Raw genomic sequence first — 18424 nt, 5'->3', positions numbered from 1 at the left:
TGGCATATGAACTCCTAATTGTACACAATAGGTGTTTCCTTGTCTGATTCAGTGTTGTTAAGAGACTTTTCCTTGATCTACTGCCAGACACTACATTGAGTAATGACTGTGTAGTGTGGCATATTGAAAGATATACTTTCTTGATAGAGGTCCGGACAGAATATGTTAATTTCCATTAGTGCATTGAAATGTTCAGATAAATCAGCTAAATCAGTCCATTCTCAGTTCCTTAGAGGCTGAAACAACTCAGAGAGATTAGCAAACTTAAAATCGTACTACTCAACTCATGCTTTAAATTGTCCTGTGGTTAATTTAATTTGGTTATTTTTTATCACTGTACACTTCCATGCACTGTTTATTTTTCTACTTCATGCATGCAGAGTAGTGGAAATTGTCCAAAGAAAGACCAAGGTTAGAATTTCCAATTTAGGAACAGATTTATATTTAACCCATGGTTAATTTTATCTTTGCACTACATTGCAATAGACAAATATAAATGTGTGCCTTCTGTGAGCTGACATCAGCTTTTTATATTGGTCAGGTTTTAGGCATGTCTGTACACACTGTTCTCACTGAGTTTGCTTAACATCAGTATCACAAAGCTTTATTGGCCATGTATACTCACAAGATATTGTGACAGAAGATTACAGTACTTGCAAAATTATTTGTAATTATGCACTCTAAAAAATGCTGTGTTAAAAACAACCCAAGTTGGGTTGAAAATGGACAAACCCAGCGGTTGGGTTAAATGTTTGCCCAACCTGCTGGGTAGTTTTATTTAAACCAACTATTGTTTAAAAATTGCTATATGGCTAGCTTAAAATGAACCCAAAATAGTTGGGAAATTAAAAAACAGATGCAATTAGAGGCAACAATAATAGACAAAAGGTGAATGTTTATTAGTAAGCTTTAATATTTTATTAATATAAATTTAATAATTTAATAGTTTATTAATTATAAATTTATTAATAAGCAATTTAATAAATGTTTATTGTTTAATAATTATTCATTGAACATTAATAAATGTTCATTTCCAACATACTTTGGGTTCATTTTAATTAAGCAATACAGTAATTTTTAAACAATAGTTGAGTTAAATAAAACTACCCAGCAGGTTGGGCAAACATTTAACCCAACCGCTGGGTTAAAACAACCCAATTGCTGGGTTTGTCCATTTTCAACCCAACTTGGGTTGTTTTTAACCCAGCATTTTTTAGAGTGTATCGGTATCCATAAATGTGACCTTTTAATGTCATCTGTATTGGTCTGATAAATTAAATAGACCAGTATATTTAAACCAATAAATTACAGCCAAATGATAAGATAGTTCTACTTGGGATACATATTGTTAAGCACAAATAAAATAAAATGTTATCTCCAAGCTTGTATTATTTGTTTTGTCCATGGCACACAGTCAATCACTAGGCCTACAAGTTCATATTTAGTTCATAGTAGGCCTCCATAATGAATTAATAACTGCTATAATAATTAATAATTGCAATAAAAAATGAAGGTTCTTTATTGGAACTGATGACTCCATTAGGGATTAAGTTTTCACACAAGTAAATAAACTTGCGACAACAGCAGTATTACTGATAACTCCAGGGTTGGGGGCGAATTCGCGATCACACTTAGCCTACTCTGTGTATAATTTGTGGGCATCAGGGAACCACTATCAATGGGGCATTGAAATAGCTTTTGAATGCGAGCTCACTTTGACTTTTGCTTACATATTCGCAGTCACTATACTCTTTGTATAGGGAACGGTGGTACTAACAGCACATTTTACATTTTAATATTTGTCAATGATGCTCAGAATCTGTTGAGCATCATTGCACTAAACCCTCCACCATCGTCTTGTCTTAGTCATCTCTCCTTATTCTCGTCATGTGATAAGTGAAATCTGACTCCTGCTGCAACTCTGCAGCTCATGCTGTATGGAGCAGAGCAGACAGTTTCAGTTTATAATTGTAGAGTATGTTGTCCAACTGAACTAAATGGTTTTTATTTGTATAAAAAAGCAAAATGGTGGGGGCGGTGCCGCGGTGGGCAAGTTATATTATAAGTGTATGGCCGAACACCGTATGACACCAGTATATTGACTACCACAGCATGCCTAGACTCCATGAAGAACCATTAACATCACTGGAACCTTTCCATTGCACAAAAAGTTCTTTATAGTGCAAACGTTTCTTTAGATTATTAATGTTTTTCGCAGGACAAAATGGTTCTTTTAAGAACAGTTCACTGAAAGGTTCTTTGGGGAACCAAAAAATTGTTCTTCTACTGCATCACTCCAAAAAAAAAAAAAAAAAAAAACATATTTTGTAACATTTATTTTTAGTGTATACATATGATTTTATTAAGGAATTAAAAAAGCGTTAACATAATGAATTTCAGTAAAGCTGATTTAAAGGTGCTGTAGAACGTGTTTTCAAAAGATGTAATATAAGTCTAAGGTGTCCCCCGAATGTGTCTGTGAAGTGTCAGCTCAAAATACCCCATAGATTTTTTTTTATTCATTTCTTTAACTGCCTATTTTGGGGCATCATTAAATATGCGCCGATTCAGGCTGCGGCCCCTTTAAATCCTCGTGCTCCCTGCCCCGAGCTTACGACTGCCTTAAACAGCATAAACACAGTTCACACAGCTAATATAACCCTCAAAATGGATCTTTAAAAAGTGTTCGTCGTGCAGCATGTCTAATCGCGTAAGTATGGTATTTATTTGGATGTTTACATTTGATTCTGAATGAGTTTGATAGTGCTCCTTGGCTAACGGGCTAAAGCTAACACTACACACTGTTGAAGAGATTTATAAAGAATGAAGTTGTGTTTATGAATTATACAGACTGAATTAATAGTCTTGTCTCCGTGAATACAGTAAGAAACGATGGTAACTTTAACGACATTTAACAGTACATTAGCAACATGCTAACGAAACATTTATAAAGACAATTTACAAATATCACTAAAAATATCATGGATCATGTCAGATATTGTTGCTCCATCTGCCATTTTTCGCTATTGCCCTTGCTTGCTTACCTAGTCTGATGATTCAGCTGTGCACATCCAGACGTTCTGCCCTTGCGTAATGCCTTGAACATGAGCTGGCATATGCAAATATTGGGGGCGTACATATTAATGACATCCCGACTGTTACTTAACAGTCGGTGTTATGTTGAGATTCGCCTGTTCTTCAGAGGTCTTTTAAACAAATGAGATTTATATAAGAAGGAGGAAACAATGGTGTTTGAGACTCACTGTATGTCATTTCCATGTACTGAACTCTTGTTATTCAACTATGCCAAGGTAAATTAAATTTTTAATTCTAGGGCACCTTTAAACAAATATATTGTGAAAAGCACTATACAGTATTTAAATTGACAAATTGACCAAATGTAGACTGATATCTGCCAGCATATCTGCTTAAAAAATATAAGTAATTATCATTTATTGCTTTGTATGCCAAAATGCTTACTGTATGCATACCTAATTTTGTAAATTTTTTGTGTTGTTCCTTTTCCTTCTTTTACTAGGACGAAAGGTTTCGACCCTGAGGAAGACAGATTAAGTGCCAGAAAGAGTCCAAACAGCAGTCAAGACCTTACTGTAGAACTAATTTAAGAACTTGTGACTCAGAAGGAGCATGTGTGATGATCCCCTGTTCCTCGCTCAGCCTGTAGCAAACCCGTCGGGTCTGAGATGAGTCGTCCTCTGTGGTGCCCGGCCGCTGTCCCTGCTTGCTCTTGGCAGCGCTTGGTGGCGTGAGCAGATTGCTCCATCCTGGCAGCCACGGGAGCGTGGAATGGCCTCTTTGGACCTGCCGTACCGTTGTCCTCGCTGTGGGGAACACAAACGCTTTCGAAGTCTGTCCTCTCTACGCGCCCATCTGGAGTACAACCACACCTACGAGACCCTGTATGTGCTGTCCAAGTCCAACAGCGTATGCGATGCTGCTGCTCTGCTCCCCCTAGTGGCCGACGGAGCCCTCGCCGCCGAATCTCGTTTCCCGTACCGCGAGTTGCCCTGCTCTGGCGAAGAGTTTGGCCTTGCCCCCTCGTCTACTGCTTGCTACCTGCCCAATGTGGAGTTTCCCCTGGGTGAGATCCTGGTGAAGACAGCCATGAGCTCTGGCGACGCCTTGTCCTCCACAGGGAACAACGCTGTGGCGGTGGCCGCCAACGTGGCTGCTAGCGCGGTGGAGGCGGCTTATGAGGAGGGCCTGGCTCGGTTGAAAGCTCGAGCGTTTGAGAGGCTCGAGCTGGATGAGAGGCTTGAGAAGTTGTCGGAGGAGGTGGAGCAAAAGATTGCGGCACGTGTTGGCCGTCTGCAGGCAGAGCTGGAAAGGAAAAGCTCAGAGCTGGAAAAGGCAAAACTGGAGAGTGAGAGGCTCAGTCAGGAGAAGCAAGACCTGGAGGACAAGGCCACAGAGCTTTCGCGGCAAGTGGACGTGTCGGTGGAGATGCTGGCCAGCCTTAAGCAGGATCTGGTTAATAAGGAGCAAGAGCTCACACACAAACAACAGTAAGTTACCGCAGTTCCATCTTGTTTCATGACCAACCTCTTGTGGCTTTGATTCTTTCAAGAAATAATGAGAAATGTGCTCGACTGCTAGGACCTCGTTTTTGCTCAAACGCTTAATCTGCTCTCTGGCAGACCTTTCATGTTCATGGCTGATTCAGTTTAATTTGTTTTATTGGCATAACAAATATTTGTACATTTGTATAGCGTAGCTGGATACAAACATAACAATGCAGAACACAACAATACCAGTCAAACGTTGCTAAGCTTTTTTTTAATGTAAAAAATAGATGATATTAATGAATAAAATTAATTTACAAGAAAAAAAGTAAATAATAATAATAATATACAGATGCAAAACTTCATAATAAATAAATATCAAATAAAACAGCTCTTCCACAACCCATAGTACTTTATAGCTTACAACACAAATGCTCTTCAGTATATAAAAATTGCTAGTGTTATTTTTCATTCACCTATGTATATTCTACTATTATAATTAATATTACCTACCCTACTATTATTCATGTCTTCAGTCAATCCTGATGAAATCTCTATAAACATTTTATGTTTGCTCTTTCACTCCCTTCAGCAGTATTTGCATTTCTTTCCTCTCTATCTTGTGTTTCCTGAGGGTCTACCAACCTGGTCTCATGACAAAAACGTACCGGTGGGCACTTTTTCGCGAGTCGCGAAATACGTACCAGTGAGTACATATCGCTGCAGTTTCGATGCGAAATGTCCACTGAGCGGCGCTAAAAGCACGTTTCTTTTTTCTTTTCTTTTTTTTGCCGGAGCAAAAAAATTTGACATTTGTGCTCCGTTTCATTTTAAAATAACGTCCCACCAACGCTATGCCTAAACCTACCCGATGGCGTTAACGAAAGCAAACGTGACGTAAGAAGCGTCCGCGATCCTATACCATTTTTCAACTCGTTTAGATCTTTTTTTTTTTTTTTTGCCCCAGTCAGTCGCCTTTCATGGGATTCGTACCCAGGCAGGGAATCGACTCCTCGTCGTAAGTCCAACTCCATATCGGCTGAGCTACCGAGCCAAAAAAGCAAAATGCATAGAGCCGGAAAGTCCAAAGTATGTTAGTTTACAAATCGGGCACTCTGGTAAGAAGCGTTTTGAAGTCGTGACATGATATTGCACGAGGAGACGTCAAAACGAGACTTTATGAATCCATAATCCGACCCCGGCCGTCATCGAAACCGAGCCAAAGCACTCATTGACGTTTTACCGGCCTCTAGCGTTAGTTTCTGTCGGAAACTGCAGCCAGACATACACGCCGGTACGTAATTTTGTGTCTCGCGAAAACGTGCCCACGGGTACGTCTCTCCTATGAGACCAAATTGAGGTCTACATTATTTTGCAGGTGTCCCAAGCATCCCATGTCAACTGCGATCAGTATTGAATCTGAATTAGTCCAGACTCCAAAAGAAATAGCAGCATATGGCCTATTTAATGCTGTTTTCTTAAGGCTTGTGCTCCTGTGGTCTGCAGATGTTTTTATTGCCTCTGCCTAAGAGCTGATGCAAACCGAATTCCATATGGGCCATTGCCTCTAATTGCCAGTGTCTTTCACCAGTCCCCTCTGCTGTTATAATGGCACTGTCACCGACTTGCTATCTCTATTCCTCTGTAGCAGCTTCTGCTGAAACTCACAAATACACGTTCATGTTATCATGGTAAGATTTCACTGTCATAATGAAGTGGTAACACCAAGAGAAAGTGATAAATGGAGTCCATCTGATAAATATTTAGTTCAGTCATGAAAGTCTAGAGGGTGCAGGCTGATAGGTCCTTTACATGCAATCTGCAAGCGATTACATCACTGCATGGCACAAGTTGATTGGTGTCTGCTGACCCTGCAGCCAATGAGATTGCTTGCTTAACATTTAAATAGTCTGGTTCATTGTTTGCTGTAATCTTGTCAGGTTTGGTTAGGGACGAGGCGAGGACTCAATGATGCAGAGAACAAATGGGCTTTTTATTATTAATAAAACCAAAACAAACAAAACTACCCCAGAGGGGAAAACTCTGGATCCAAACACCAGCAGGGAAGAGCAGAACCAGGCAAGACAAGGCAGGGAGCAGGACACAGTGGGAACACGGTGATGATTGACAACTGGTACAGGGGAGTATTCCAGAAAGCAAGGTTAACTTACTGTCTCATATACCCTGAACTCTTGATTGATTAACCCAAACCTTGCTTACTCGAGGTATGCTGGTTCCAAAAATGCATCCGGGAGTAAGTTCAGCCAACCCAGAGTATGTTCCCGGTTAACACACAAGACATTTTCAACAGAGCGACCAATCGTTCATTTACCTTGGAAACAGACACGAAAAAGCGCGCCATTTTACTACCTTCTTCTTGTTTTGTTTAATGACGATTTACATAACCTACTTAGTGCACATCACCATCTATTTGGTGGTTGTTCGATTATTATTTTTTTAAATCTTTTAATTTAAGTAATTTTTATTCACTGAGAATAAGAATTATATTGTTTGTTTGATGCTACTTATTTAATAAGATATCACATGTATTTTATTATATAAATTATAGCATAGAAAATGTCTTCTTATAAAAAGGGGAAAAAGCAGATCCATGTGTGAGATGACAATAAAATAAATACAAGGTTACATACCCTACTTATATACCCTGTAAGTTATCTCCGTTTTTTGAACCGGAGGTTGAGGTTATCCACTTACTTACTCTTAAACATACCCAGGTATGTCACATAACCTGCTTTCTGGAATACCCCCAAGGACTGCAAATACATGGAGAATTAATAAGGAGCAAACAAGGCAAGTAACAAGGGAGGACAGGTGGGGCAAATGCACTAATAATCAGATAACAAGATGATCGGGGTTAAGACAATTGACAGGATAGCACATGGCACAAAGAAAAAAAACTTGACAAGCCATATGTTTACACCAAACCTGACAAAAACACGAGCACATGGCCAGCGAACACAAACACAAGCACAAGCCATGTGCTCAAACAAAACAAGACACGAACATGCAGCTAATGAGAAACACTCATAAGCCGCATTTTCACACAAAACATAACATGAAAGCACGAAGCTGAAAAAACACGAGCCACATGCTACACAGAATGCAACACAAGCGCCTGACCAAAGAAAACAAACCAGGCGATCACAAAACATATGAGAAAAGAGCGCACGGCGAGTGAACGGACACATAAACTGTGCGCTCACATGAGAGATAAGACAAAACCCAGACACAGAACCGAAATCAAACTAGACATGAGTGCCGGGATCCAAACACCACACTCTAAACAAAAAACAAGGAACTGGGATAAGAGAGTGCACAGCTCGAGCACGCTCCAAACCACACACTCACACAAAGACAAGACAATACAGGAGTTTCAGGACTCTGTCACAAAACCAAGAATAAACCAGTCTGAAGTAACAGAACCCTAACAAATCTGTAGTCCTGGAGCGCTCAGATTTTCTCTGAAACCTTCCACCTCCCCCAGCTCCACCTGCCTAGATCTGCTATGGGATTTATGTATGTCTGTTTATGCAGCAGCAGCATATCTTACATGCTCATAGCAGTGTGTCTGTGTATAGCAGTAGCGTCTTAGAACTAGTCCACCAAGACCAAATGCATTAACATTGCCATATTCAATAATATGCTAAAACTATTTTGAGACTTAGTGTATTTCATTGCCTGATATGAGCTCTTGAACCATCACGATTGCTAAGCAGTTTGAAGACATCAAATGCAATATTTTGGGCAAGTTGCATATTACTAAGCCTTTTGATTGTTACATTTCTTATTTCCTTTTTGACAAAAAAAAAAAAAAAAAAAAAAAACTAAACAGAAAATTACATACACAATCTGAATGTTGCTATGACAGTTTTCAGGTATTAGAGTAGTATGAAATAATAACAATATTGAATATAGATGCTTTGTTGTCAAGAAAAAAACAAACAAAGAAATTATAAAATGACACTTCCCTTTGTTAAAGCCTAGGTTAAAGCCATAAGTGATCACAAAGGGTCTTAACTTTCTACCCCCTATTCCAATAAAATAACAGTTCTCCCAAAATTATTTTTGTTTTATAGATATAGAATATAGAAGTCCAAAACAGAGGGCCAATTGAGCTTGTGAAGTGGTCTGAGTTTAGAGACTCATGTGGAGTGGGATATTCTCAGCAGGACTTCATCTGAAATATATACCCGCTGTGATTGATTTGTAGCTGCCTGTGGATTAGAGCTTTCTTGAGAAACCGGTCACGCACTGCTGGCAGGTAGAAAGAAAGAGGCCTCATTTCTCTTTTCTCTCTCTCACCTCTCTGTTTTTTGACCCTCAATACCCTTCTTCCATTCTCTCTTTTTTTCCCTCTCACTGTCACCTTGTCTTGTTAGTGCCTTATGTTGACATCTGATCTCTGTTTCTTCTTCTGCAGACTCTGGTTTCTTCTCTCACTTGCTGATTTTTTTGCTTTATTTGCTTATCGTGTGTATGTCCTTTGGAGCTTTCAAGCAGACTTTCAGACTATTTTTACTCGGTGTGCTATACGATTTCTAACTGATTAAATATCATCAAGGCTTTTAAAAACATTTTTAAACATTCAAGCTATGCTTGCTTTGTTGGCAGCTACTGTGTCGTGGCATAGTAATTTTTTCATGATTCATATTAATTAAACAGATCATCCTTGAATTCACTAGATTCTCATTTGTGTCTTGTTCAGCTGTTTTAAATGTGAATATTCCTAGAACCAATGTCCATGGCAGCCATTATTTTGCAAACATAGGTTTGTGGATCATGATTAATTAATCTGTCTTGCAATCAGAATACATATGTGGTGCCATAGTATAGGGCTGCACAATGAATATGCCTGCAATTTAATTAAATAAATATATACACTTTTACACTTTTATATACACTTTTTTTTTTTGAGCATGGCGCCGTGTTCTTACATGTAAATCTCTGCATGAGTATGTATAGCTTTTATCATGTATTTGGGCAACATTTGTAATTTTACAGTTGTATTGTCAAATAAAATTATCATTATATTATTTTTCTGAAATATATTTCAACATTGTTACATTTTTAAAAAATCTTAAATTGTTTTTTTTTATTTTATGGTGAAATATCACTAATATCATATTTCTTATTTTGTTTTATATTTTTAGTAGTAGTAAAAATAATAAATATTATTATTATCATTTTATTACAAAAATTCTGCAGCCTTATAAACAAGCACAGCAAACCTGCAGTTTAAATAAAAAAAAAAAAATCACATTTTAAATCGCATTCGAAATGATTAGATTTTTTCCCCCACAAATCAAGCAGCAATCTTACAAGACTGTAAATGATGGATCAATATACTGTGTGTGTGTGTGTGTGTGTGTGTGTGTGTGTGTGTGTGTGTGTGTGTGTGTGTGTGTGTGTGTGTGTGTGTGTGTGTGTGTGTGTATGTTTAGTATTCTGTTCATAAGGGGGCTCACATAATAACCTCTCTGCATACAAATGTCTGCAAATGTTCTCTGTCTTTCTCTGTGACCTATCCTGTCATACCGATCTCAGAACTACGGGACAGACACAATTTGAGGATATGAGCTTGTTGGCATCGTCTAGACATATACAGTGGGTACGGAAAGTATTCAGACCCCCTTAAATTTTTCACTCTTTGTTATATTGCAGCCATTTGCTAAAATCATTTAAGTTCATTTTTTTTCCTCATTATTGTACACACAGCACCCCATATTGACAGAAAAACACAGAATTGTTGACATTTTTGCAGATTTAGTAAAAAAGAAAAACTGAAATATCACATGGTCGTAAGTATTCAGACCCTTTGCTCAGTATTTAGTAGAAGCACCCTTTTGATCTAATACAGCCATGAGTCTTTTTGGGAAAGATGCAACAAGTTTTTTATACCTGGATTTGGGGATCCTCTGCCATTCCTCCTTGCAGATCCTCTCCAGTTCTTTCAGGTTGGATGGTAAACGTTGGTGGACAGCCATTTTTAGGTCTCTCCAGAGATGCTCAATTAGCCTTTCGCCGAGCCCCGCCCCCCTTAGTTACTGTTGCTTTGTCCGACAAGCCGTGGCGCTGTCACTCCACACACAGTGGAAAATACATCGCGGAACGAAGAGGATACTGACCACACATCGACAGACAAGACAGAGCAGGTTACTTTTGATATTAAACAAAGTCCCAGCTTTCAAACTGTGTTAGTTATTAAAGAAGTTCAAACAATAAAAAACGTTTTGTTGCTCTTTAATGTGTAGTGACCATGGTCGTGACAGATTGCTGTAGATCCTCAGCTCAACCGCTCGTAAAAACCGATCATCTCTTCCTATTAGTCCATGAACATGAGAATGAATGTTGTTTCAAACGCGGAAAGACGTCAATACACACCATTTTTCAGGTTTAACTCCACCGAGGTTAATCTTTTAACTACTGGCTGCTTTGTCGGACAAAATGGCGGATGTGGCGTTCTGATTGGTTAGATCGCTTGTCAATCAAACTCCCGGCGAAAGGTCAATTGGGTTTAAGTCAGGGCTCTGGCTGGGCCATTCAAGAACAGTCACAGAGTTGTTGTGAAACCACTCCTTCATTATTTTAGCTGTGTGCTTAGGGTCATTATCTTGTTGGAAGGTAAACCTTCGGCCCAGTCTGAGGTCCTGAGCACTCTGGAGAAAGTTTTCATACAGGATATCCCTGTACTTGGCCACATTCATCTTTCCTTCGATTGCAACCAGCCGTCCTGTCCCTGCAGCCGGAAAAAAAAAAAAACACAGCATGATGCTGCCACCACCATGCTTCACTGTTGGGACTGTATTGGACAGGTGATGAGCAGTGCCTGGTTTTCTCCACACATACCACTTAGAATTAAGGCCAAAAAGTTCTATCTCGGTCTCATCAGACCAGAGAATCTTATTTCTCACCATCTTGGAGTCCTTCAGGTGTTTTTTTAGCAAACTCCATGCGGGCTTTCATGTGTCTTGCACTGAGGGGAGGCTTCCGTCGGACCACTCTGCCATAAAGCCCCGACTGGTGGAGGGCTGCAGTGATGGTTGACTTTCTACAACTTTCTCCCATCTCCTGACTGCATCTCTGGAGCTCAGCCACAGTGATCTTTGAGTTCTTCTTTACCTCTCTCACCAAGGCTCTTTTCCCCCGATAGCTCAGTTTGGCCAGACAGCCAGCTCTAGGAAGGGTTCTGGTCATCCCAAACGTCTTCCATTTAAGGATTATGGAGGCCACTGTGCTCTTAGGAACCTTAAATGCAGCAGAATTTTTTTGTATCCTTGGCCAGATCTGTGCCTTGCCACAATTCTGTCTCTGAGCTCTTCAGGCAGTTCCTTTGACCTCATGATTCTCATTTGCTCTGACATGTACTGTGAGCTGTAAGGTCTTATATAGACAGGTGTGTGGCTTTCCTAATCAAGTCCAATCAGTATAATCAAACACAGCTGGACTCAAATGAAGGTGTAGAACCATCTCAAGGATGATCAGAAGAAATGGGCAGCACCTGAGTTAAATATATGAGTGTCACAGCAAAGGCACTGAATACTTAGGATCATGTGATATTTCAGTTTTTCTTTTTTAATCTTCAAAAATGTCAACAATTCTGTGTTTTTCTGTCAATATAGGGTGCTGTGTGTACATTAATGAGGGAAAAAAATGAACTTAAATGATTTTAGCAAATGGCTGCAATATAACAAAGAGTGAAAAATTTAAGGGGGTCTGCCACTTTTATGAGGGTCAGCTTAGTGACTCTATAGCATGTACATCTCTGCAGTGTCATCTAAACCAATTTAGTCAAGCTAATAATCTGTAATACTTCCAAGCATTCCAAGACCCTGTTTTTACCCTCCTCTAATTTCATCTCATTAACCACTTCTTCTGTTTCTTGTATCTAATTATCATTTATATTATCTGAGGATCGTGTGTTGCTTACAGCCTTACATAATGATTTACTATTCTGAACACTGAGCGGTTGATTAGACCTTCACTGCTATTTTTATGTGCGCTTGAAATAATTGTCACTGCATTAGTGTGAAGAAATGTTAAATGTCAGATGTAAGGCTCCTATTTCCAGTCGACATCTCTGTATTCTCATCTGTTCGTTTCTGATGCCAGAAATTGCACAGACAATTTGCTTCAGTTCTGACAATTCATGTTCATGTGGTCAGTTAGTAGTCTTGTTTTAGCTCATTTGTATGCAATATACATTTTAATATGTTGTTGTACAACAACTAACTAGTTAAATAGTTAGGATGTCTAGTTCATGTGTTGTTATTATTAAAAATACTTGCAGTTTTAGTTATTTCAACATTCATATATACACTGCATCTGTACTCATTTCATTTCATTCTGTATTGTGCAACTAATATTCCGTAACACCTTCTATTAGTCATCTCACCTTTTGTGAATATAATCTGAATGAGATGGCTAATGAATTTTAAGTAAAAATATTCTTTAAAACCCCTGGTGCACTGTTAGTACAATCTTTGTTGTAGCAATGAAAAGCATTATTGTTTAAAGACATATCTGACAGCCAACCAATAGTTGTTCCCATGGAAACTAGTCCAGAAACCAGTCTGTATTCATTGTAAGATCAAGGTTTCTTTTTAATCATTTTTCTCCTTTTTTAGAATTCTCTGAATACATGCTGAACCTAGTATGCCAGCTGCACCGGTGTCTTACAAGGCTGAACAGCACTATAATAGAATCTAGTCCCCCAGACCCCAAAGTGCAACAGTTTGGTTCTGGAAGTAAAAATCCCATTCATTTTCTCCATAGGAGAATCGATTTTGAATGTTAAGGCAGACCTGCTCTGAGCTCTGAGTTTTTAATCAATAAGTTTTTGTTGAAGCCATCAGCCTGCATTATTTCAATGTATTTTTTTTAAATAATCATGTTTAAGAGCAAAATTCCTTGTGAAAAACTACACTACCTACAATTTCTACAGACAAATCACCACCAATCAGAGAATCACAATAAACAAATCGCACAAAAAGAAAGCTTTAGCGCCCACCTCCCACTCCCAATAAACACTGCAAATTATAAAATGGAGTCAGTTTCCCTATGCTCTCAAACTACTTAAATATTTGTATGCATGATATGCATATTTTGCAATAAAGTTATTTTGTTTCCATATATAATAAACATCTTTAAATCAGTAAATTATTTAAATTGATTATTTCTTCCGCAGTGCTTTATGGGATTGAAGTTCCTTCCCTCATTAAAGCCATTTTGATGAGGGAAGTCACATACAAGTCTTGTATCAATCACTTTGTGCTTTTTGGACCTGCTTGGACTCGGGAATGGTGACGATCAAGTCAGAATTAACTGCCAGATTGGCTGAAGTAACTTTTTATGGATTTTTCTGTTTTGGTGAAATTACAGAAAATTAAGACTTAATGATTAAATACATTGAATATAATAGGGATTTGAACATAAAAAAAATATATGTTGCACTTTATTTTACAGTATGTGCACTTACGTGTACTTACTGTGTACTAAAAAAGTACTTGGTAATATAATGTAACTACATGGGTTGAGGTTAGGTTTAGGGTTAGTAACTAGTCATTACCCAGTTATTGCAATTACTATAATAAGTGCATAGTGTGTGCATGGAACAAGACTAAAATAAAATGCTACCAAAATATCTATAAAATCATATGCCAAATTCTTAAATGTATATAAATGCTTACCAAGCTTACTGTTTCGCTTACATACCTTAGCGCTAACTGATTATTCTGTTTATATCTTAATGTTAATGTCTACCAATAAAAACATCACCTGCTATCTGATAACCTTTGCTACAAATGCATAACTGGATTTTTTAATTAGATACAACCAGCTATCAGGAGAACAGCATATGCTTTTGATAGGGCATTAGAAAAGGCTACCCCTTTGGAGTCCAAGCAAAACTGGTTTCTAGGGGGACTGTATCTTGAACAACACCAGCAACATCATATCTGAGCAGTTTTAATCCGTTGCTTTTAGATAAGGGCTGTGTGGCAGTAACCTGGCACAGAGGTTATCACACACACTCTGTCAGTCTCATTCAGACTGAGTTCTGTCATACATTTCAGTTTAAACCATGAGGCATGGCCTCAAGTTGAGATAATATCAGATTGTTATTTGTTCTTGGTTATAGGGGTTAGAAAACTGTTAGTTCATTAGAAGACGCAAACTAAAGCACTTTCTAACTGCTGAACTTAGAATTCCCACAATGTGAATCTGAAAGCCAGGCTGCCTCTCTCAGGGTGCTTTGCTTGTAGCATATTGGAATTTAGATATCAGCTTTTTGGGCAGGTGTTCTTATTTGTATTCATGTTCCCCTGTAAAGATGTTTCTGTCAGCTTCGAGACTGTAAGCTAGACTGGGAGAGTTTTGATTAGGGCAGACAGCGGGAGGCACACTAAAATATGTCATGCTGCTTTGGTTACTTAATTGTGCTCACTTTCCTCTGACACTTAATTGTGTTCGTTTTAAACCTATACTGTAATGGCCTTTTTGAAATTAGTTTCTGATATCTTTTGTCTGTTTGGACAAAAGTTATCAGACAAAAGCTATCTGTTATCTGCCTTTCCTTTATCTCTGATAAATGACAGACCAGAAGTAATTTATTTCCAATGAAGAGTAATCATTTACATTTGATTCGAGCTTTGGATGCATTTGAGTATTTCAACTTTTGTTGAAACAAACTGTATCAGTGATTAGTGAGAATAACAATATTTTTCCACTAAGATTCTTTAAACTGTATTTTAGTAATTACAAATAATTTATGAATATGAATAATTATGTCAGAAATTATTTATTTTATTAATATTATTATTTGTTTATGTTGATTAAAGGCCTGTTGACACCAAGGATAATAACTATAACGATAAATATTTTGTTTTAAAAATGTTTCTAAATTTAAAAGAATAGTAGAGTCCACATCTGAATAATAACGATAACGACACAAAGGAGTAATATCTTTGCAATCGCTTTTAGAATTATTTTTTTTCCAGCAGATGAACAGAGGAAAGTTACTTTTAAAAGTAATTCATTACAATATTGTTACTTCCTAAAAAAGTAACTAATTGGGTTACTTAGTTACTTTTTATGGAAAGTAATGCGTTACATTACTTTATACAGTCAATAAATGGGAAAATGAAGTAATTCGTTACTTATTTGAAAAAGTAACTCAGATATTTTGTTGTAAATTTAAAAGCAATGCGTTACTTTACTAGTTACTTGAAAAAAGTAATCTGATTATGTAATGATTTACCCCCTATACTGCTGATGAACGATAAAAACAAAGACAGCCACTCTGCTTTAAAGAGCTCAAGCATTTAGAGGGGCAGACAACAAAACTGTAGTGTGCTTATCAAAAATAGAATGTTATTGTGCATTGGTGTGGATGCTAATATAGTTTCTGTTATAGTTATCTTCATGGTTATCATTCTGGCTTTAACCCTAGACAGAAAACTTACTTTGTTTTTCTTTCAGACATATTGGTGTTCAGCTGTTTTGTATTGTTATATTCATACATTCATTATTAATTTATTTTATCATGGTGAATAAGCAGAGGGTAATTGCTGTTTCCAATTAAAAATTTTAAATTGAAAATCGAAAAAATAAAAATGGCAGTATACTTTGTGCTTAAGTGGTCAAGGTTTTGCTGGGTAGCATGGCTCTTTTAGCCCCTGCGTGTAGATCCTGCTGATAATTACACCATCTGGTTCTAAAAACATCCTCATTGACAGCCAAAAGTAATTAGCATTCTTGCATATTTTTGAAATCATTGAAACTGGAAGCATAGGGTGCGCGTTGCTAAAAATTGCGAGCATTTTTTATGCAGAATTTGCATACACCCCGGCATACAAGAGTCATCATTACTTTTGGTCCTTTTTTCCATAGAGAAAGACTACTTTTTTATTAAAAATGCATATATTTGCATAAACGTATCAAAAAAAGTGTAGTCTTAATGCATTATACATGGACTAAGATCCATAAAACAGAAATTTTGATTCCATGGGGTGTTTAATACAAACGCACACTGATCACAGTGTTACTTTCCCTTGAGGCCCCACACATTATGGTTAAACAGATTTATCAAGCTGACCGAAGAAATTAGGTGCCAGCCCTTTAATTACTGAAAAGTCACTACTGGAGTTCAAGATACAGTGTTCAGCAGAGGCAGACATAATGTATACGGATGTGCATGTGGTATAGCACACAGTGAACACACACTGCTCTGCTCAGCCTCCACATTACTGGGCCTGTAATTAGTCTCGTTTACACTGTGTTGATTGACTGTTATTCTCTCTGTTATGTACCTAGTACTCTGTTTGTCTCTGTTCCTACAAACATTGTTGACCTTTACAACAGTAAGAAAACTGCAGTCGAGTGAATAGAGAGCAGTCTTTTGAATTGAACAGTACATGCAAAAAACAACAACAACAACAACAACAACGAAAAACATGAAAATGTATTCACCCCTAGCCTAGGTCATTTTCAACTGATGTGACTTCATCTGTGGAACAAAAAAAAGAGATATTTTTTTAAAAAATAATATACTGGTTGCTTTTTTATGTTTTTCTTTATTTCCCCCATAAAGTTGCAATGGGGACTGAAGCCTTCATGCTTCAAAAAGGACACAAAGGCACCATAAAATGATCCACATGATTCCAAGCAGTGCTTTTTTAGTATTATTAATATACCATGACCCAGAAACCTACAGAGGACTGCTATTGCAGTCTTCGTAAATATTTTTTTAATTATTTTTAGTATTATTAGTGTACTATTACCCACAAACATACAGAGGACTGTTATTGTAATATTTATCAATATTTCGAATTAGCTTTTATTTTTATATTTTCGGTTTTCTTTTTTATTTTAGTTTTAATTTTAGCAATTATATGTGCTTTTTCTCATTTTTATATATCTTTAATTTATTTGTATTTCAGTTTTAGTAATTTTAGTACAACTCAAACATATTTATTTCAATTATTTGCCAAAGGCAAGATTTCATTTTAGTTTTTTTTTTTTTTTCTAATCTTTTTTTTTTCTAGTTTCTAATCATCCAATATTTATATTTCATTTTATTTCAGCTTTATTTCAATTACCGAAAATGAATTTTAATAGTTTTAGTTGGAAATAATAACACTGATTCCAACTCTGTTTAAGTGTTAGCTCATGTATTAAAAATCCTTATCACCTTTGGAGGTCAATAAGAAGGAGATAATTTTAATTCTGCTCTTTTTTTGTGCCTTTTTGTATCTGATTTCACTAATGAGCATGACATAAGTCTTGACTTACGGATGATTAATTATTATACAACAGAAACATACTGGAAATAATAATACTAACGTGATGTTACCAGATCCATGAATTATAAAAAGGCTGCACTGCAGACTACAGTCTGTCTGACATGATAATTTAATAGAGCTTGATCTTTATCATTGTTATTTACTTAAAAGATCATTTGAGATTACACACAATTACATAAATGCCAGTGAGATCACATTTACGCACATTAATTTTCCTGGTTTATAAAATGCCGCTTTTAATTTTGTGGATAATTAAAGCTTCTTCCTTGAGCGCCAGAACTGTTGCATATTCAGTTTGTCCTGTGACGTTGTTTGCAACCTATGTTGATGAAATACTCAAGATGTCCGTATCTCGAAATACTGTTTTCTTGGCGTATGAAAATGAAAAGTCCAACTGTGTGAGAATCTGCTATGAGTGTGAGAGAAGCTCAGAATAGCTGAGGTGATGGTGTCGACAGAGGCGCAAGCCAGTGTTTATGTGTACAGAGACATTTCCTACACTAGAGATAACAGTTGTCATGCTTTCATTGGCTGTACACATGCTCCAGGGATTTGCAGAATGCTGGAGGAGATAAACAAGTA

The 18424-nt window shown here is 37.2% G+C and overlaps 1 protein-coding gene across 3 annotated transcripts in view; it reads left to right on the top strand.

Annotated features, from left to right (window-relative positions):
* The window catches only part of fbxo41 (F-box protein 41), a 67309-nt gene that overhangs the window by 11363 nt on the left and 37522 nt on the right, over positions 1-18424 (top strand). For all 3 annotated transcript variants that reach the window (XR_010896783.1, XM_067405063.1, XM_067405062.1), the window contains exon 2: positions 3539-4526. Coding sequence is in view for 2 of the 3 variants with exons in the window: in XM_067405063.1 (XP_067261164.1) it covers positions 3808-4526 (719 nt within the window). In the remaining variant the exon portion in view is untranslated. The remainder of the gene's footprint in view (positions 1-3538; positions 4527-18424) is intronic.

Source organism: Chanodichthys erythropterus, chromosome 12 (assembly GCF_024489055.1).
Source record: "Chanodichthys erythropterus isolate Z2021 chromosome 12, ASM2448905v1, whole genome shotgun sequence".
Taxonomy (NCBI): Eukaryota; Metazoa; Chordata; class Actinopteri; order Cypriniformes; family Xenocyprididae; genus Chanodichthys; species Chanodichthys erythropterus.
The sequence above is the reverse complement of the archived record's forward strand: the minus strand, read 5'-3'. Positions and strand labels throughout refer to the sequence as shown.